Genomic DNA, 22,767 nt, shown 5'->3' on the forward strand with positions numbered 1-22,767 from the left:
CCGTGGGCTATACTCGGGAACAGGAGCCCTCCGTGGGCTATACTCTGGAACAGGAGCCCTCCCTTGGCTGAACGGGGAAACAGGAGCCCTCCCTGGGCTGAACTGGGGATCGGGAGCCCTCCCTGGGCTGAACTGGGGACTTGGAGCCCTGCCTGGGCGAATGGGGGACCTACGTCTGACACACACAGACACACTAAATCAATGACAACATAAAAATGACGACATAGCCTGCTTGAGGCAGACACTGGTGAAAACTTTTTGGAGAACCTGAAGGCATCTTTTGAACGTTCTTACATTTTATTTAATAATAATAATAATAATAATAATAATAATAATAATAATAATAATAATAATAATAATAATAATAATAATAATAATAATAATAATAATAATAATAATAATAATAATAATAATAATAATAATAATAATAATAATAATACATATTTTAAATTAATAAAAAATGTGTTCCTAAAGTGTTTTTAATTAATAATTTTAATTTGAATCATTTAATTTAAATATAAATGTGATTGTTTTATTTTATATTATATTTTATTTAAACATTTTGCGGTTTACTTGCTCTTGTGTGCTTGCAGCTGAATGTGCATTTTCTCTAAGTCCAGCCCACCAATAAAAAGTAAAAGTCCTGGCAGCGCAGCTCCATATATCACTTGCTCTGAACGGTGGTTTACGCTGCTGGCGTAGGTGACGTTCCTCGATTTGAATTAATATCTCATTATTTCAGTCAAATATTTTTACTTCTGGTTCCTGACATGAAGACCGATCGACATGGACCCTGTAAGTTTTTTATTTCCCCTTTGTTATTATAAAGTGTTAAATTTCACCGGACTTGCAGAGTTTAATTAGCTCTCGTGTAATTTGTAACCATGTTAAACTCTGTGAAGACGTTACCTCCTGTAATACTGCAATAACGCTTCCGTTTTTATTGTTTACAACTCTGGATTTGATCAGAACTGTGTTAAATGAATGAAATATTGGGATATTTTATTACTATGTTGAATATGTCTTTAAAAATAAGAGAATGAAAGGGTGAAAGGGGGCGTAACGCTTATAAATATATTACAAAATATAATATTTTATTTTTAACATAACTGTTTGAGTCAGTTTTTTGTTTTTTGAGGGAAACTAATACATCTCATATTAACTAAACTGAATACAGTGTCAGCGGTTACTGTCCTCTCTGTCTTTCAATCTAATCTTCATTTACAAATCTTTTTTTGCAACCTCGTCACATGACAATGCAAAAAAATTGTTCGACTGAATTCTAAACTAGCTGACTTAATACTTTTCTCTTCCTGCTTATTAAGTAAAATATTTATCCTTCCCGTTTAAAAAAAGAAAGATTCCATCCTCATTCACAGCAAATCTCATAAGGTCATCTAACATTGTTCTCCTGGTGTACAGTTAAAGATTTACTCCCAAGAGAAAGATAATATGTCCTGGAAAAGCACAAGACTTTATAGCAGGGCATATTCCAATGTCAAGATGGACGACTAAGATTGGCAAATGTTGGTTACGTCAAAACAAGTGACCTGACCTTGTGGTACCCATATAATGCTGTGCTTGTTTGAGTTCATCTGTAATATAATGGTGATCCTCAATCACTTTTATGGCTTCAGTGACACACAAACCAAAATCTATCTATCTATCTATCTTATCTATCTATCTATCTATCTATCTATCGATCTATCTATCTATCAACCAGATCTATTTTCAATTAAAACACTTATAATCCGTTCTCAAAATTTTACTGGACCTGTTTGAGATCATGTACTTGCATTACCCTATGAATTCAGGAGCATTGAAACTTCACCTTGGGGAAAGTCATTGGGAGGTTGTCTTTGGCTCTCTCCAACATTCCAGTGCTTTTCCTTTAACCAGAGCCTGAAACCCAAAGCTACAACAGAAGCAATGCCTCTGTCTGTCACATATTAAGACCAGTCCTGCCTCCGTTTGCGTGTAACTCACTGCCCATCCCTGCTAAGAGACAGGATGGCTGTAGACTTTGAACCGTACTGGCACTGCAGTGGTTCCGCATAATTTTGAAATGGTAGATGCAGATGAGGAGGATTATGGTGCGAACAGAGTGAGACTAAGCTTATGCGTCTTAGATTTCACAAGATGTTGGTATTTTGGCATCCTCCAGAAACCATCGTTGACACTAACCAAATAGTACAAACAAGAATATAGTTTTTCCAGGGGGAAAAAAACTGTAAAAAACCCTTAATTGGCCAACTGTTACTTACCACATACAGTGAAAAACTAAATGGTTTAAAGCTTAAATTCAACAGTTTTTAACCAGCATTAGTACAGTGTCTGTAGTATAAGTAAATTAAACATCTGTATTATTCTTCCGTCTGTTGAAGTCTCCAAACAGGCCATCTGGCAGGCTTTTTACAGCTTTAGAGTTTTTGTGAAAACCACAGTTCATACTTCTGCATTTTTGTATCCCTGATGAAGCCCAATGCATTATGGGCATTGAAGTTTTCCTACCTTTTTTCACAACAGCCCCTTTTCTCTGTTTCTCTAGCACTGATTTAAAAAAAAAACTAATCATGTTTCTACTGCATAGACAGTTGGTTTTTATTAAAACCCCATCTTGTCAGTGGTGAATTACCCTTTTAATATCACATTATATGTAATTTTACTAATTGATGATTTTAGCAAGTAAAATGACTGTATTCTGTCATTTACTTATTTTTTCTGTTATCTGTAATGCACATTAGAGTGTTTTGTGTTACATTATCTATTTAGTTAATGTTCATTGCAGTATTTTATATTCAATATTTTGTCTTTGTCTGTTGTAAAAAATATACAGGCACCATTATGCCATCCCATAATACACAGATGCCAATTTAACATCATATTTTTACAGTGAGTCAGTGACATATAGGTTTCTCCTTGGATTTATCCAGTTATCCACTTATTAGAGAATGCCACTGCCATTGACTGTAATGCGGGGGACCTGTCCCTTTTGTCCTCTACCTGTATGAGACCGGAAGAGGAGTTGGTCTGGGAAAGCGGTAGTATGGCTTTTATATCTCACCCAATGATCTAACCCGAAGTTCCATATTGGCTCCACTGTAAGGTTTATAATTAGAGCTGGAATTTCAGTGGGAATGTTGAGAGAGAAGATGATTTGCAATGGAACTTCAATTGCCGTAAGACATTTGGGTCACATTTTTTCCTATTAACTCATTAACTTAACTTGTTAATCCCCTGTTAAACAGTTTAAGCATAAATGAACTCTGTTGTTAAGCAGTTGTGTAACTTATGTTCTCCTCCTCAATCACTCCATTTGCTATGTAAATTTCCTTCTTGTCTAATAATTAAATCCTACTGGTGATTCAATGATCAAGTGGCAAGTCAGGTAAAAAAATGAAACACCTCTCATCATTACTAACCTCATTCCATTCTAAATCGGTAAGACTTTCTTTTTTCTGTAAAACACGTTTCAGTGTTTTTCTGTGCATACAATGAAAGTCAATGGGGTTCAATGTTGTTTCCCCACTCATTTTTATTATATCGACAATAACAGTTGAAAAATTATGTCGGCCACTTTCAGTATGTTCATGGCCTTACCCACGTCTTCCAGTGTAAATGATCATGAAAGAATAAGCCCTGAATGGTAGGTGAGCCATATGGAAAAATCATGCAGACATAATTATTTAAAAGAGGTAGGAAGCCACAAACAATAGACCCTCTCTAGGAATTTAAGGCTTGTTGGCTGTTACACACTGAAATTAGTCTCCAAGTTACTGCATGGAAGATGACTTTGATCTCAGAAACATGTCGGTAATAAAAATTTTCTTTTTTGTTTACTGAGCTATTGTTAAAATGGCAGAATGTAGTTTTTATCGCGAGGAAGCCAGGTAGACAGCTGTTAACCCAAAGCTAATCATTCATTAAGAATCGGCCCACTCGTATACACACACACATACACAAATTAGCAAACCGGAAGTGATTCAGCGCTGTTCCTATCCCCTTTTGTCACCAGCCATAAATATCCAAGAGGGCTATTCTAGCAAAGAAGCCTTTGAAAGAGGCAAACATGTTTTCTTGAAATAGACTCGGTTCATCAAGTTGAAGCCTCCTTTTGTTTATTTACACAAGATTTAGTATGTTCAGGCATAACACTGGGTGAGTCGTGTCATGCCAGATATACGTTTTGGGTTGCTTGTCCTAGCCAGAATAAGTTTGTTCTCATTCTCAAGGCTGTATGTGTTATTTTACTTCCATTTGAGTATAACAAATATTTTATTACACTTGTAATGTAGGCAGGCGCAACATCAAAAGTTCTCTTCAAGATTAACCAAAGGGTGTGCTTCTGATTCTACCCATCATAAAATCAGTAATCTTACATATAAAACTGTCAGATCTGTTATCTCTGTTGTGTAATACTGTTTGCTATGATGATGTTATGTTGATATTGAGTAGATGTGCATCAGTAAAATTAAATGGGGCTGAGCGGTACATGTGTCATACAACAAAGAAAAGAACAAGTCTAGTTTAAAACACAGATACAATAAGAAGAGTCTTATGCTTTCCAAGGCTGAATTTATTTGATCAAAAATACAGTAAAAACATTTTTTAAGATACTTATACAGGTGCATCTCAATAAATTAGAATGTCGTGGAAAAGTTCATTTATTTCAGTAATTCAACTCAAATTGTGAAACTCGTGTATTAAATAAATTCAATGCACACAGACTGAAGTAGTTTAAGTCTTTGGTTCTTTTAATTGTGATGATCTAATAAATTATCATTTAAATTATAATACCTGTATATTATTATAATTTAAAATAACCGTTTTCTATTAGGAGTTTTTCTATTAGAATATACTGTATTTTAAAATGTAATTTATTCCTTTGATAGCGAAGCTGAATTTGAAGAGTTTTGCAAGAAAAAATTCTAACTTTATGACATGCAATTGAAAGCTATTAAGTCAGAATTGTGAAATATAAACTCGCAGAATTGCGAGTTTATTGTGAGTTTCTTTTTTCTCACAATTGCGAGTTTATATTTCACAATTCTGACTTAATAGCTTTCAATTGCGAGTTTATATTTCACAATTCTGACTTAATAGCTTTCAATTGCATGTCATAAAGTTAGAATTTTTTTTCTTGCATTTGCATGTTAATATCATGCAATCCTGAGAAAACAAAGTCCGAATTGTGAGTTTATAACATGCATTTCTGAGGAAAAAGTCAGAATTGTGAGATAAAAAGTCGCAATTACCTCTTATTATTTTTTATTAAAGGGGTCATATGATGTGATTTCAAGTTTTCCTTTCTCTTTGGAGTGTTACAAGCTGATTGTGCATAGATAAGATCCCTGAAGTTGCAAAGACTAAAGTCTCAAAACCAAAGAGATATTCTTTATCAAAGTTAAGAATGTGCACGCAAAAAAAGAAGTCGTGGTTTCGTGTGTGTGTGTGTGAGAGAGAGCGACAACTGTCTTAACCGTGGCTTGTGTACTGCATCATTACTGTGTCTGTACCACGACTCTGTTCCTCTTTCGGGCTTGAACTGATGGTAAAATTAATGACATTATTTACTGTCTTTACATTTATTTTGAAAGATGAAGCTCGCGATTATGGTAAGGGGCGTTACAATAGTGTGGTGTTCGGCCAATCACAATGCACTGGGTCAGCTGGCCAATCAGAGCAGACTGCGCTTGTCAGAAGGAGGGACTTTGTAGAAAATGCTATTGACTGTTCAAATGCGGAGTTTTGTGCATCGTGTGTGCGTGCGCGCGTGTTTGTGTGTGTGAGAGAGTGCGACAACTGTCTTAACCGCGGCTTGTGTACTGCATCATTACTGTGTCTGTACCACGACTCTGTTCCTCTTTCGGGCTTGAACTGATGGTAAAACTAATGACATTATTTACTGTCTTTACATTTATTTTGAAAGATGAAGCTCGCGATTATGGTAAGGGGCGTTACAATAGCGTGGTGTTCGGCCAATCACAATGCACTGGGTCAGCTGGCCAATCAGAGCAGACTGTGCTTGTCGGAAGGAGAGACTTTGTAGAAAACGAAGCGTTTGAGAGAGGCGGGGCAAAGAGGACCTACAATAATGTACAGTATTTGAAAAAATAACTTTACTGTAATTTATATAAATGAATAGATGATATGTCATTTACCCACATTACATATCAGACACTATTGAAATCTACTGTTTCATAAGATCCACTTTCTTGATTTCTATGTTCATTTTACTATGCAATTTCAGCTGTGCTGTAAACTGGAAAGAACCAAGGAAGTTGAAGGAACGTTTTCATAAAAAATGAAAGCTAATAGCAGCATCATGGATGAATCATTGAAGTATTAATTTATTTAAAAAAAAATTGTGATCCCAAACTTTTGAACAGTAGTGCATATATTCCAATTCATGTGAAGCCATACTTATTGCATAAGTATCAAGTAAATGTGCCAAACAACTTTACTGTAATTTATATAAATGAATAGATGATATGTCATTTACCCACACTACATATCAGGCACTATTGAAATCTACTGTTTCATAAGATCCACTTTCTTGATTTCTATGTTCATTTTACTATGCAATTTCAGCTGTGCTGTAAACTGGAAAGAACCAAGGAAGTTGAAGGAACGTTTTCATAAAAAATGAAAGCTAATAGCAGCATCATGGATGAATGCCAGTGTACTGGCCCGTGTGGCAGTAATTTCCTGTTTGTATAAGCAGAGTCAGAGTGCATCTGTAATGGCTTACTCTGGTAGTGGTGATGTTGAAAGATATGCCTTTAATTGTTTTATCTCTCTTCCAGCATATATCCTCCCAGCGCAACCATGCCAGTCCTTAAGAACCTCCCGTCTCGCCTGAAGGGAGGCAGGTTCAGCGTGGACTTGTCGACTACACGTAGTGAGTTCATTCTCAGAAAAATGAGTCTTAACCTCAAACCATTTGAGGAGCCTGGCTCAGATGAGGACTGGCCCAGAAGCAACGGAGGCTCACTTCTGGATGGGCGTGTGCCCCGGGACAGAAACCCATTTGAGGATGAGGAGGATGAAAATGAGGCTAATGAGGTGCGGCGTGGAAGATCAGGGAAAGGAGGCTCCATCAAAAGCACCCTGGAACGCATGAAAGGGGTCTCTCCCCTCAAGACCCTAGGAAAACTGAGCAAGAACTTGCGCATGTCTGGCAGGAGCAAGGGAAAGGACGCCCCCTCCCCACAGGGCTCTATAGGTTCAGCCTCACCCATGCAGAGGAAGAAGAAGGGCCGACGGAGTTCAGAAGGGAGCTTGCTACGGTATGATGGCTTCCGTTTCCTCTTAATGCTTCCTTAACCGTTGATTAACGAGTTAATTACTTCAAGGTGTGTCTATACAAACTTTTATCAAGTGTCATAAATGCAAGTGGCATAAATGCAGTCCAATATTTGGCCTTTAAAAGGATATTTCATTAAAAAAAATGTAAATTCCAAAAAGTATATAAAATGTAAAAAAAGTCATAAAAGCATTGTATACGTAGTAATCAGTAGTTTATTAATTAAAATGAACCGGTTCAGAAGAGTCATTAAATCAGGAATCAGACTATGCTGGTTTCACTGTAAGTTTTTGATTGACTATTAAAAAACAGACCTACTGTAAACTATAAGGTTGTTGATCAATGGTATATACTTTTGATGAAGCCATTAGCCCGCATTATTTCAACTTATTAATAATTGTGTTTAACAGTAGAATTAATGGTGAAAACCTACTGTACATTACCCATGATTCTGTAGAGAAATCCCCAAATTGGCCTTTAAAAGGATATTTCATTAAAAAAAATGTAAATTCCAAAAAGTATATAAAATGTAAAAAAGTCATAAAAGCATTGTATACGTAGTAATCAGTAGTTTATTAATTAAAATGAACCGGTTCAGAAGAGTCATTAAATCAGGAATCAGACTATGCTGGTTTCACTGTAAGTTTTTGATTGACTATTAAAAAACAGACCTACTGTAAACTATAAGGTTGTTGATCAATGGTATATACTTTTGATGAAGCCATTAGCCCGCATTATTTCAACTTATTAATAATTGTGTTTAACAGTAGAATTAATGGTGAAAACCTACTGTACATTACCCATGATTCTGTAGAGAAATCCCCAACAATTAGGGAATCGAAGCAAGCAAATTGCACCAAAATAACTTTTTAGTGCCAGCCCACACCCATGAAGCACTGCAAATTACGTTTCCCTACACTCTCAAACTACTTGAGTATTTATATGGATATTTTGCAATAAATGTAAAATATATTTATTCTGCATATATAATCAACATCTTTAAAGTAATATTTTTATATTCCTCCATCTTTTCTCAAGTTAATCTCTTTCCCTCATTGAACCAGTTAAGCTGTGACAAAGGAGACGTGCTTCCGGAGCATGGTTAAGAAACACTGCTTTAGATGATGAGAAGTTATTACAAAAGTTTTGTACTGTTAAACTTGTCAAAAGGTGTGTGATGTTCCTATGGCAGTATGAGCTGTAACCTCCCCTTTCTCAGATCCATTGAAAATCTCTGTTGCATGCAACATCATGCCATCTAAATACAGTAGGCAACCTTGGGTCATTATCCACAATCACACCACAGTTCTCTGCTCGATGTCCATTTTGGCTCTCCAGACCCTCATAACCTGAACAGATTAAACAATTACACTTACATTTATATCATAAACAGACAACGGACACATTTAATCTGACCATCTCTCATTTAGCCGCTAAAAAATATAAACGCACATAAAACTAAAATCTTGCTTCTCTCTGTTGTTTATGAAAATTAGATCTGCTCCTCTCTCTATACAGTATCTTCTGCTCTCATTCAAGTCCTTCGACTCACTAGACATGTAGTAAAAATCGAATTGATAGTAAGTCCATCCATCTGTAAACACAACCAGCTCAGCTGTTAGCTTTTTATTCCCATTTACACTCATCTGTCTGTGACTTATAACAGATAGTATACTTATAGATTTTGTTTACTGAAAGTTACTGAGACCACAACCCAATCCATCATGCTTTAAAAATATCTGCTGTATCCACCTAATTTCTGAATGTTTGATATGGAAAAGAATAAAAATAACAAAGGGCAGTAAACAATAAAGCAATTTGCGCTACCGACCAGTTTGTTTATATTTACACAAATAAATATGTATAACAATACAAAAATTTTTTTGGTAAGAAAAACCAGTTTGTAATATCAAGCAGCATAAAGAGATGTTTTGTACAGCTAAAAATAAGTGGAAGCAGATGACACCAGAAATGGACACATTTTGCTTAAAAATATTGCAGCAAATAACTGCATAGACTAAAGAAGCTTTACCAAGAATCAGAAGTTAATTTCTTAGCTGTTCTCTCTCATTGGTCAGGTTTTCATTCTTGGATAAAAACTGTTGCATTTCTTGAGTGAGTGTGACACACGGACTGTAGTCAGCAGAAGAACACACAGCAGCACCAAACACACTGCAGCTGCTCTGTAGTTTCTGATCTTGACACAATCACCTCCTGAAGAACCAACATGGTGTTATTCTCTTCATTTATCCACACAGCACACATCAACTGAAAGCATGAAAACTGAGTGAATTATTCATCTCGGTACCTGTAAATTCAGATGATTTGCCTTACATTGATTCCAATTTGACCTCTTATAACATCATTTGCGTAGATATTACCAGTACTTTTCCCATCTTCTCTGTCCATCTTGTGTTCCTCGTCTGTGTCTATGTGGCCAGTATTTGTACAGAAAGGAACTGCAACTCACTGCAGAAGATTTTTTTTTCTCCTACAGTGTGGATTTGGTTCATTTTAATGGGATTTAAATGCATAAATTAAGACATAAGAACACAGTCCGTTATTCCAATACTATTTTGCTTCAATTCATGGTTTGTAATGTTGTGATTCACTTTGTAGCTGGTTGGTTCATGACTTATATTACTCCTTTACAAAGACTTGTTTTAAAATCCCCATGGGGAAAAATGAATGGAGAAAAAGGCAGCTGAAAAGTGGACGGCCCATATTGGTTCCCAGCACTAAGATGAGAAAGAAACAGAGTGAGATAAACTGTTTAGGACTAATAACTTTTTTTTGGTGATTTATTGCAAATGGGAGGTAGGAGTGTTTGTAAAATGATTTTTACAGTCCCATTTGTTGCCACTAGTAGAATAGACACACAGCATGCTTCTCCTCATCAACTTTCTTCTTCTATAGAATGGCCGGAAAGTGCAAGGAGAGCTTGACCAATGGTGACCTGTGCTCAGAAACTGATCCTGACTCCGCCAGTCCACTCTCCTTCCTGAAGATGGTGGGCAAGGGCAAAATGAAGAGGGAGTCCATGCAGGACCACTCATCTCAGGGGCCTGAGAAGGAGCCGGTGGAGGAGGTGCCTGAGGTCAAACCCAGGGAGCCACTTTCAGGTAAACAGTCAACTGAATATGAAGCTGTGCATTTGTAGAATAACCATTCAGCAACTCATAGACTCATATTCCTCACAGTACGTAAAAATAAGTAAACACACATTGGCAGTTTAGCTATTTATAACAGTTGTTTTGTAATGGTTTGTGTCAGTGTAATACAGTATTTAGTATTTGGTACTTCTAGAAAATATACAAACAGACTGTGATAGCATTAAACATGGAATTATTTGCAAATTAATTCAACTATAAATGTACAATCTTTAATGCTTGTTCCTAAACTTTTGACCACAACTGTACTGTACCAGAGTTTGATTGTTTAATTTGTCCTACATGCGCATGGTACATGCAAGGCAGGAATTTGCACATGATTGCAGGTTTCAGGCTTTTTACTGCAAGACAAGGAGAGATAAGGTTCAAAACCAGCAACAACTTGCAGGCTCTGTTGGTTAAAGAATATTGGCATAAAGGATGGTTGTGAAGGACAAGATCAGGAACATCAAGTTAGCAGTACCAGTTGCTAGCGTCACAGGCCTGTACTGTTTTGCAAACATATCTACAAGTGTTAGCGGTTGCTTGTGCATTTGTTAAACAGTCAACAGAGTTCATTGTGTGCTCAGCCTAGTAGAATTTAGTTTCAGCCCTGCTCTTACATAATTGCTCTTACATAATTACACAATAATTTTAAGCAAGACTCTGATTAACAGGTTCATGTGTGTTTGATTAGAGTTGGAACAAAATTTTGCAGAAAGATTGATAATCGGGGAACATGCCTGTCAGAGCGGCATGCATTTTCAAGACTTTTCTGCCGTTTTCAACATATGGGCTATAAGGGGCTGTCAAATTTAAACCATCAATCTCTTCTCCTTGTGTAAATGCAGCATGGAACATGATAAAAGAGGAATCTGAGCAAAGGGGAACTAAATGTGCCCCACAGTGTCATGTTTGGTCATGTCTTTGCTTTGTTTCAGCAGGGGGGGACAGGGTTAGTGAATCTTGCTGCTTTGAATGTCCCAGCTGACACAGGAAAAAAATCAATTTAGCCAAATTATGTTGATGGGAAACCTTCTGGTGACCTCCCGCAGCAGTCATGTGGGTTTCCAAGTCAGCAACTCTCAGCTGAAGAGACCACCAGATGCTTTATTATTTATCTGTTATTTGGGTGAAGAGCATTTTTGTTCACACATTGATCAGATGCCAATGGTGAACACATTTTTTCTCAGTTTAGTCTGTTTTTGTGGTTTCTTAAGTATTCCAAAAAAGTTATTGTGTATGAGCTTAAATAAAAGGCCTACTTCCCATTTATTTTGCAGGCATAAGTGTTGTGACAAAAGAAAGCATTGCTCCATCCACCCAGCTGTTCTCAAGTGGTCCCACATTCCTGAGGGAATGATAATCAAATCTTTAAGTATTTAGTTCACAGAGAGTCTTTTTGAAGAATGTTATCAAACATCTTCACAACGATGCGTTAAAAGAATATATGGAGCATAGGAAAGATTAAACAAGGAAGTAACACTTCAGATAATGTGTAAGGCCACGCATGCCTTACAAGAAAATCCAAAAAATGGAGCAAAGAACAGGACGTGAATGCTGTTCATGGAGGTGTTTCAACTTTCAACTGTCAATTGTCAACTTCTGCTAAGCCAGATCAGATTTCACTTGAGTAGGAGTTGTTAAAACATTCTCAATGCCTTTACTTCCTGTGTCACTGTTTTACAAATTTTAGACTATAGCACAACTTATAATTGATATTATATAGAAAAATCCTTAGTCGAGGGCAGCCCAACTAAATTTAATACCAAATAAATGTTTTTTTTAACAACAATACCATCCTTTCCATGATGTCGCAACAATATGAAAAATTTTTCTTGGAACACAAAGGATGTTGCAACTAAACCCCATTGTTGCTTTGCTGTGAGTTCAGAGAGCAAGGTCTACGTTGCATTCGGATGGCTGGTATCTATCAGGACTGAAAGCATTTATTTGTCTTTGGGATTGGCAGAGTGTAAGATGACATGGCTGAATTGATAAAGAAGCCATATAGAAGGGCGTTTACCCCTCATACTAGTGAATGATTTCCAGACCTCGCCAAATTACAAGCCGCAACCTCCAACCATAAGCCATAACTACAGCTGAGAACCATTCTGTCATGGCCGCCATGGAATCAGTATCTGAGTGGAATGTTTGCAATCAATGCATTCCCGTTTATGATAGCAAATATTCCTGCATGCCAACTGGCAGAGTCACTTGTGAAAGGAATAGCCAACACTTCCACCTTATCCAGCTATTGTCCAACATTTGGCAGGAGAATTTGTTCATGCATGTCAAATAAACCAACAAGCATTAAGCGAGGGCAGGGTAGCACTTAGAGTAAGGTGGAGTTCGCGTTTTCCAAATGGTCCAATTTAGGATTGTTCTGTTGACGTTGGCCATGTCCAAATAAATTATGAAGGGAGTGGGACCGTTCTGTCCTGAGAAGGCTCATGTCATCACTTTGCATCCTGACCTAAAGGTCTCCAGTGGCAGGCGAGGCCAGTTGTCACTTGGAAGCCTCACTGGGCCTGGACATTGAAACAAAATTTTAGCCTGTGAAATTCCTTCAGGACGGGCTCAGTATTGCTCGACCCATCTGCGCCGCTAAGGCAGAGGCAGGAAATGCAATCATCCTCCACTTATTAAATATTTCACTTCTGGGGAAAATATGTCTACTCTGCACATGCTGAGCATTAAATAGGGGAAGTGAATGAATGAGAACGGGAGTTTCTGTGGGCTGCTATTCCTCAAGTTCTTTGGTTTTCTCCTGCTCCGACTTGACAGAAGGATGATTTTAACTCTGAAACATAGAGGGTTAATGGAAAATGGTCCTGAACCTGTGGCACGACAAAGAACAGATCATATTCCATTACATTCCTAGAATCCAGGCAAATCTTTTCCTTGTAACGGCTGATTGGTCCTGCTGAGAGGTGTTGGTTGGGCAGGTGTGTTGGAGCTATGTTAGCGGATATCTTGCTTAGTCAGGTTTTTCAGTCGAGTTGGTTGTCAGCCCCCACCCTTTTAAATCCTCAGCCAAAAGAAAACAGTGTTATGTGCTCTTAGAAGTTGTAGGTGGGGGTATATATATGTAGCATATGTACCATACGTGCCCTTAAAAGGCAATAGTTTTGTCCCTGTGGTTTTCATTAAGGAAGGGTGGTGACATGTCCATGCTTAAGTCAAGCATGCTCCACACCATGAATTTAGTGCGTGAGACTCTGTGGAAACAAAGAACTAGTGTTGTCCTCTGCACAGCTCAGCGCAGTTACTGGCAAAGCTCCGCATTTTAATGACTGTGGGATAAAACCCATTTAAACTACATGGCTTTCAACATCTGGATCATTGCTTTTCCAATATTAAAGTCTATCATTCTACACAAACGCATATATATATATATATATATATATATATATATATATATATATATATATATATATATATGAGGTAGAACCACTTACTGTCTGAGACTGGAGCAAGATTATGCATTATATTACCGTTCAAAAGTTTGGGGTCGGTAAGATTTTGTAATGTTTTTGAAAGAAGTCTCTTATGTCCACTGAAGCTGCATTTATTTGACCAAAAGTACAGTAAATGAAGTATTATTGTTAAATATTATTACAATTTAAAATCACTTTTTCTATTTTAATATATCCTAAAATAAAAAGTTAGAAAAAGTCTTAAAATGTAAGGGTTTTTTGAGGCATACAAATAGATAGATATCTGTACTAGTGTAGACAAACAGTTTATTATCCTATTTAAGTTCCTGTGGGGCATGGCCAATATTTTTCAAATTCTCATTCATCAGTTAAAAGGGAGCCAGTTTATAAATTCTTCCTCTCAGACTGAAGCTTGCAGGGTCGACCTTTTCTCCCTTCAGGTATGAACATCAGCAGTCGGGTCTCAAAGTCATTGAGATGATACAGTGACATGTTGTTCTTGGCTGGAGGAATTTTCACGTGGATGAGTTGCAGAGGAAGTGCATTTTTAACAGGCACCTTGCCCCCCGTCTGCGTTAGCGATAACCCTGGCGGTATTGTATTTTATATTTAGATCTCCTTCCGATGGACTGGCACACTCGGGCTGTTATTATGCGAGACGCTTGAGAAGGGTGTGGGGTCTGTTGTGGCATTACAGGACAGTCCATCCTCGATAGGGATGGGGACAGATGAGTCAGGTGCCAACCGAACACCCCCGCATCCTTCCATCTAAGAAAAGGTCAGGAAGTCATAGGAGATAAATGGGCAACTCAGCACCGCAATGAGACCCTTACGGTCCATTCAGTGTTCTGAGGAGAAATTCAACAGCGGGGACAATTATTGCACAGCTGATTTGTGACAGATGCGTCTTGAAAATGGTCAGAAAGAAAGCTTAATAGAAAAAATTAACAGAAGAGAAGAAGTACATTACATATGTATCATTTATTAAAATTATATACATTGGAGGCCAAAAGGTTATAATAATTAAGAGATTTAAATGTTTTTGAAAGAAGTGCTTTATGCGCACCTTTATTTGTAAAAGAAATACAGTAAAAATATTGTGAAATATTATTAAAATTTATGAACAACTGTTATTTTAATTCTATTTGAATATATTTAAAAATGTAATTTATTCCTGTGATAGCAAAGCTGATTTTATTAGCAGCCATTACTCCAATCTTCAGTGTCACATGACCCTTTAGAATTCATTCTACTATGCTGATATGTTGCTCAGTTATCAATGATGAAATTTTTTGCTGCTTAATATTTTTGTGGAAACCATGATACATTGATCAATCAATTTAATGTATAGAAATATTAATAAATTGTTTTAATCGTACATACACTGTAGTGTATCACATTTTACACAAAACATTAAGCAACAAAGTCTGTTTTCAATGTTGAAAAAAATAATGTTTCTTGAGCACCAAATTAGTATATTAGAATGATTTTTGAAGAATCATATGACACTGAAGACTGGAGTTATGATGCTGAAAATTCAGCTTTACCGTCACAGGAGTAATTTACATTTTAAAATAGTCAAATAGAAAACAGCTATTTTATATTGCAATAATATTTCACAAAATATCACAAAACAAATACTTAATTAAAAAAACTTTCGGTCACCGTTGTATATACAGCATATATTATACACTGATGTAATATGTAATATGTATGTAATGATTGAATACTTGAAGCTTGTCAAAATCTATCACTTGTAATCAGACCAATTTGTTAGCCCAAGTAAATGTGTTCATCCCAAAGGAAAGGACTGGAAATGATGAAGGATGGGTGTGAGCGCTGACCTCAATGAGAGCCCGTCTGCTTCATCAAAGATTTCTTTGGAATGTCAAAAAGTGCTGCTACATGTAAGAAACACAAGTGAGATCATTATAAACTATAGCCAGCAGAGTGCATTGGGAGTCCTTTTGACCATCTGGAAGATCGTTTATTTAAAATAGTCAAATAGAAAACAGCTATTTTATATTGCAATAATATTTCACAAAATATCACAAAACAAATACTTAATTAAAAAAACTTTCGGTCACCGTTGTATATACAGCATATATTATACACTGATGTAATATGTAATATGTATGTAATGATTGAATACTTGAAGCTTGTCAAAATCTATCACTTGTAATCAGACCAATTTGTTAGCCCAAGTAAATGTGTTCATCCCAAAGGAAAGGACTGGAAATGATGAAGGATGGGTGTGAGCGCTGACCTCAATGAGAGCCCGTCTGCTTCATCAAAGATTTCTTTGGAATGTCAAAAAGTGCTGCTACATGTAAGAAACACAAGTGAGATCATTATAAACTATAGCCAGCAGAGTGCATTGGGAGTCCTTTTGACCATCTGGAAGATATATTGCATTTATGTTTTAGGTTTTAATGGCATGAAATCTACTAATGGGGGAATTCTGAAGAACTTTATTGAATGGCCAAAATAATGTTCCCATATTCATCCATCTTCTCCAGTTGTTCTCAGACCCACATTGCCCACAATTATATTCGATTGCTCCATGGTTTTTCAAGTTCTCATGATTTACTGGACAATGAAAAATGTTTGTTTTTTTTACTCACAATTTCTACCCAATAAAATATTTTAGAGCTTGGCATATTTAGAAGTACATATATGCATTATGAAAATATCAATTGGGTCAATTTTTTTGGCTCATTTTAATGGTAGTTTGATGAGGCCCCCTAGTGGGCCTCAACTCCCTGGTTAAGAACTACTGCTTTAGAAATAACTAATTAACATACAATGAATCATAAAGTGCAAATTCAGACAATTTTTTTTTTGCTCTTTCAGTTTATATTCCACGAAAATGATCATTGTTGATTTGTGCATGGTATAAAGCAATCCCAGATTTTTCTTCTGAAGTCCAATGTTTCTTCAGAGATGCTGTGAATCAGTATCACTGTGCCACACTGATGAAAGTAATAGCGCCATGTGCTGCATTTTAAGTGAAACTTTATGATGAGAACATTTGGATATCAAAGCATAAATGGAAATCAGTGTTGTTCCTCCAACACATTGTCTGAAGTAAATCCTGCTTTATGCGTCTGCTTTGTTTGTGTAGCTATTAGGTTTCCTAAAATTAGGAGCTTTAAGTTTAGAAGTTAAATGTGCTCATTTCAGGTGTATTAGTTACATAAACATGATGCTATAGAGTTTAAATGAATTGTTGGCCTAAAAAAAAAAGAATCTGTCATTATTTATCGTTATTTTGTCATTATTTTCATCTTCGCTGCAGCTCTCAAATCAAATATGGTCTATGGCTAGGACTGTCACGAATCACAATCATGAATTTTGTGCTTTAATTGTGATTAAAAATGTAATTATGTTTTGTTCATGTCACTAAATCTCAAAATAGACCCATATGATATACTGTAATGCTGTGAATTAATAATATTTATAGAATTATTTGTAATATAATATAATATAATAATTAAACCCACAAACCTTTTCATATAAAGAACAACCGTTGACTATTTTAGTGTACTTTATAACTGAGTTTTTATATTCTTTATTATTTACTCATTTAAAATGAAGGTGAAGATACTTTACAAAAAAATGTTTTTTGATTTCCATGGAAATATATCAGTATACTGTTTGTAACAACATGAGAATGACTAAACAATGAAAGAATGAAGTATTCAGTCTCTGCTGTGTGACTAATGCATAAACTCTTCATCTCTGTTTTGTCAGTATTGGAGATCCTGCAGTTGGTGACGAAAAGAGATTTGTTTTTGGCTGACACTCACATTCTGGAGCTGGAGCAGGAGTGTAGGGAGGCCGAATCCCTGACGGCAGGGGGCACTGAGGATTTCAGCAGCCCCAGCAGCAAAGACAGCAGTCGGCGCAAAGCCAAAGATGTGGAGCTGCTGTACGAGGCCCTGCAGAAAGAGCTGTGGGACGTGGTGAAGGAGTCTCTGCGTAGCCCCACCGCCGGGCCCAACCTGGGCCTGGTGGTGCAGGTGCTTCAGCAGGAGGAGCAAGCCGATCGGGACTGGACTCAGAGTGAAGGAGCCGCTCCAGGAGGCCCGCGGCCGAGAGAGTTCAAGAAACGCTGGAGGGAGGCGGTGGTCGAGTTGGCAGATGCAAACTTACCCCAGCATGAAGAAGCACGGGCAGGCGAGCTCGCGGCCTACCTGGATAAGCTAAGAGTGCGTATGGTGGAGGACCTCGGAGTAGCTCGGCGTAACGTGGTGTCTGTATATCCTGTGGAATATGACTCGGGCGAGCTCGCGGCCTACCTGGATAAGCTAAGAGTGCGTATGGTGGAGGACCTCGGAGCAGCTCGGCGTAACGTGGTGTCTGTATATCCTGTGGAATATGACTCCTTCCAAGTGTACACACAGAGCTACCATCAGGCTGTTACCCGTCGTCTCCAGGCTATCACTAATGGGGATCAGCAGATCACTGATATATACTCTTTGCTAGACTGGCTCTACAATATTTACAATAGGTAAACAGTTTGATTAGGATCATTCACTCAAAACAATGTGATTCCAAACCTGTATGAGAACATTTTCCCATTAAAGAAACCAAACAGTGACCACAGGCTGCCAAGTTCCAAAAAGTACTTTAAAAGGGGCCCATATTATGAAGTCTTCTGAAGACATATTCAAATATTGTGTGTCAGGTTTGACCCATTGGTACTGTTTCTTCTGAGTAAAACACCAAATTTGAATTTTGTATGTGTACAAATGAAATTTGAGGGTTAAAGATTTGTGATTGGCAACTCTAATTTCAGGTTGTTCTTCATATAAACCTACGATATGACTTCAGAAGACTTGAATTTAGCATATTTAATCATATGGATTAATTTTATGGTGTTTTTTTCATGTTTTAAAGCTTGATATATGGGATGAAAACAGAACAAAAAATATATCAATCGTCTGTTCAGTGTTGAAGTGAAGTTAGAATGACTGAACAGATTTTTACAGACATTGTTTTTTTTCATTTAGAGGAAACGTTTGGGGTCAATATTTTTTTTTAAAGAAATTAATACTTTATTCGACAAGGATGCATTACACGGATCAAAAGGGACAGTAAGGACATTTATAATGTTCCAAAAGATTTCAAATAAATGTTCTTTTGAAATTTATATTCATCAAAGACTCCTGAAAAAATGTATTACAGTTTTCAAAAAAATATTAAGCAGCTGTTTTCTACACTGATAATAGTAAGAAACGTTTCTTGAGCATCAAATCAGCATATTAGAATAATTTCTGAATGATCATGTGACATTGAAGGCTGGAATAATGGCAGCTGAAAATTCAGTGTTGCATCAGAGGAAAATATTACATTTTAAAATTTATTAAAATAGAAAACAGTTATTTTAAATTGTAATAATATTTCGTAATATTACTGTTTTATTGTGTTTTTGATCAAATGCAGCCTTCGTGAGCATACGAGATTCTTTTTTTTTTTTTTTTTTTTTTTTTTTTTCTTACCAACCCCAAAATTTTTAAAGATATAAAAAGTAAATCCAGTGGCAATGTACATTAGCGGTGGCCTGTTTTGTAGTTTGTATTGTTAAGTATTACTGGCTGTATCCAGTTGTCAAGCCACATACAGCAACATCAAACCTAAAACAGATGTTATAATTAGCTTCTGGTTGATATGAGAGGTGAAAGCCACTCTTGTACCTTCCCATTCCTGTTCCTTCATAATTCAATGTTTCCTTATGAGTGAAGTCCAGACTCAGTTTGTGATTTGCTCTTCCTGTTGTTGCTGCAGAGATGTCCTTGGAACAGTCACCATAACAACACCCATTAACCTCTCACAGCTCGGCCCACTGCTGCCAGCGGAGACAGTGGAAAAACTCGAGCTTGACTGCCTCAACTCAGTCAGGGTAAGAACCGAAATTCCCAAATTCTATCATTTTCTGTGTATCTTGAACAACGGCGGCACATTCTGTCCACTCAAAGAGATGGCTGGTCACTGCAACCTGCACGGTCAATTAGAGTGCGGCATTTCAGGGTCAACGCACGGTTTTCCTGTCTACAATGAGCACTACACAATAGGCGTCAGTTTGACAACATATCTTTCCCCTTCGCTCATTAAGCAACATCAATGTATGGTCTTTTAATAATCCTTAAGCCCATCCTGAAAATAGTGACATTAGTCTAATACTTTATGTCATGAATGTGTTAATGGAATGATTGTTTCATTATGGATGCTGTTGTTTCATACATGCCCAATACAGGCCCCAATATGGCCGCCCCCTCTCACAGCAAGGACGCTTTTAATGAGTGTGTTGAAATGTTGTGTTTTCCAGGGGAAAGTGACCAATGAGCTGTCTCAGGTTTTGGAGGAGGAGGAAAAGAGATGGCTGGACACCCTGAACGTCGAGGAGTATCAGTTACCCCTGGCTCGCACTGTTATTCAGGTCAGCGCAGGGACCATTTATGCTCATTTATATAAAAGAGGATATTGTGCTTGACATATGGTGTCAGAGCATGTGATATCACATGTTTCTTTAATCCATTTTCTCAGTATTGATTTTGTGTATAATGGCCCACTGTTCCTGGCCGTCTGCGATATTTGCAGCAGGTTTTAGACACTGGGTCTGTTGTTAGAACAAAACGTAAGACATGTCGAATGGCATCCATGCACCTCTGTGTAACAAGAAAATCAACTCCTAGCTGGAACCAAAATAAACAAACATTTCCCATTGTGAGCATGTTTCCATTACAGCACATTGTTTTTGCAGGCTATGTATTGCGCCCTAGTGGTCATGAGTGATAGTAAGGAAATTAGAAAATAGTTCATTTGTTTGGTGAAGTAGCATTGAGCAAGATATTTCAAGACTAAATTGAGGAATTTTGTAACAGATTTCAATTCACTTAGTGTTTACTGGTGTGTAAATAACATATTTCTTATATTTTTGATTATAGAGGCTACAAGAAGACCTTGAGAGATCCGCAGCCGTAAACAGAGATTTGGGTTCACGGGTTGCTCAGTGCAGTCTCAACGGACTGGCAGATTTCCTGTATAGGTGGGAAAGTGATACTTGAAATATGACACTACCATACAAATGTTTGGAGTCAGAAATTAATACTTTTATTTAGCAAGGATGCATTGAATTGATCAAAAGTGACACTAAATACTTTGACAGTGTTACAAATTATTTTTTTATTTGTATTCATCAAAGAAAAATTATTACGGTTTCCACAAAATGTTAGCATTTAGTAGCAATTTTTTAGCAGCACTGCTGTTTTCAACATGATAATATTAGAAAAAGTTTCTTAAGGAGCAAATCAGCATATTAGCTAAATACTTTGACAGTGTTACAAATTATTTTTTTATTTGTATTCATCAAAGAAAAATTATTACGGTTTCCACAAAATGTTAGCATTTAGTAGCAAATTTTTAGCAGCACTGCTGTTTTCAACATGATAATATTAGAAAAAGTTTCTTAAGGAGCAAATCAGCATATTAGAAGGATTTCTGAAGGATCATGTGACAATGAAGACTGGAGTAATGATGCTGAAAATTCAGCTTTGCCATCACAGGAATAAATAACATTTAAAATGCATTCTAATAGATTTTAATTTGTAATCACTTGTGAAAAATAAATATACATCTATTTCAAGTATTTTACAAATACATTTACATATTTATGTACTTAATACAAATACCCTGCAGTTGAACTTTTGGTATATTAAACTGGTATACTTAAAGTCTGCTAAATTGGAACAACTAATTTTGCACTTTAATTGTGCAGAAGTTGTGCTGAAGTCCAACTAAAGATATACTGAAAATATACTAAAGTGGAGCTATTGCATATATACTTAAGGTACACTTCAAATATCTTGCATTTAAAGACCGATATTATTCAAAGATCCAATAGTGACATTAAAACACATTTTAGGCTTAATATTAAGAAATACAGAATGTGACCCTGGACCACAAAACCAGTCATAAGTGTCAATTTTTCGAAATTGAGATTTATATATCATTAATAAGCTGAATAAATAAGCTTTCCATTGATGTATGGTTTGTTAGGATAGGACAATATTTGGCCGAGATACAACTATTTGAATATCTGGAATCTGAGGGTGCAAAAAAATCTAAATATTGAGAAAATCGCCTTTAAAGTTGTCCAAATGAAGTTCTTAGCAATGCATATTACTAATCTAAAATTAAGTTTTAATATATTTACAGTAGGACATTTACAAAATATCTTCATGGTCCATGCTCTTTACTTAATATCCTAATGATTTTTGGCATAAAAGAAAAATCTATAATTTTGACACTTGCTACAAATATACCCCAGCAACTTAAGACTGGTTTTGTGGTCCAGGGTCACATATGCAGTGTGCACAAGTATTACTCCAAATAAAGTTTATTTATAATTATCAGTAAGTCTCAAGTAAATATGTAAGTAAGTAAATATGTAAGTAAATATGTTAATAGATTTCAACTATACTTAGTATGAAATAAATGTATTTTAAATATATTCCTTTTTTTACTAAGGATAATAGTTCATAATCGTACTGTTTTACTATATATTGGGCTTTATATGGGGTTCCAAGTTTGGAGCCCAATGAATGACTAACCCTTTTTAATGTCCTAAATGCTTAAAAATTGCTTATTTGTTAGATAAATACATTTTCATTCCTCAGTTAGATAATTCCCATAGAAATGTGTCATACTAACTAAATGCATTGTTTTTGCTGCAGTTTTCAGAGAAAGGTGGAGATGTTCCATGAGATGCTCATAAACAGCTGTGAGGTAAATGAAGACGGTTACATTGCTAAAACCATCGCTCTTGTCAACTGCTGTCCAACGTTCAGGTAGGCTTCCTCAAAATCCT

At 36.5% G+C, this 22,767-nt stretch overlaps 1 protein-coding gene across 1 annotated transcript in view; it reads left to right on the forward strand.

Moving 5' to 3' along the window:
- Positions 1-22,767, forward strand: part of LOC107586290 (tumor necrosis factor alpha-induced protein 2-like) — a 35,781-nt gene that overhangs the window by 7,261 nt on the left and 5,753 nt on the right. Inside the window, exons 3-10 of the mRNA XM_016273575.1 lie at positions 6,807-7,289; positions 10,223-10,428; positions 17,649-18,110; positions 18,213-18,408; positions 19,686-19,800; positions 20,227-20,337; positions 20,846-20,946; positions 22,634-22,747. Coding sequence (XP_016129061.1) covers positions 6,807-7,289; positions 10,223-10,428; positions 17,649-18,110; positions 18,213-18,408; positions 19,686-19,800; positions 20,227-20,337; positions 20,846-20,946; positions 22,634-22,747 — 1,788 coding nt within the window. The remainder of the gene's footprint in view (positions 1-6,806; positions 7,290-10,222; positions 10,429-17,648; positions 18,111-18,212; positions 18,409-19,685; positions 19,801-20,226; positions 20,338-20,845; positions 20,947-22,633; positions 22,748-22,767) is intronic.

This window comes from Sinocyclocheilus grahami, unplaced genomic scaffold (genome assembly GCF_001515645.1).
Source record: "Sinocyclocheilus grahami isolate Dianchi unplaced genomic scaffold, SAMN03320097.WGS_v1.1 scaffold79.1, whole genome shotgun sequence".
Taxonomy (NCBI): Eukaryota; Metazoa; Chordata; class Actinopteri; order Cypriniformes; family Cyprinidae; genus Sinocyclocheilus; species Sinocyclocheilus grahami.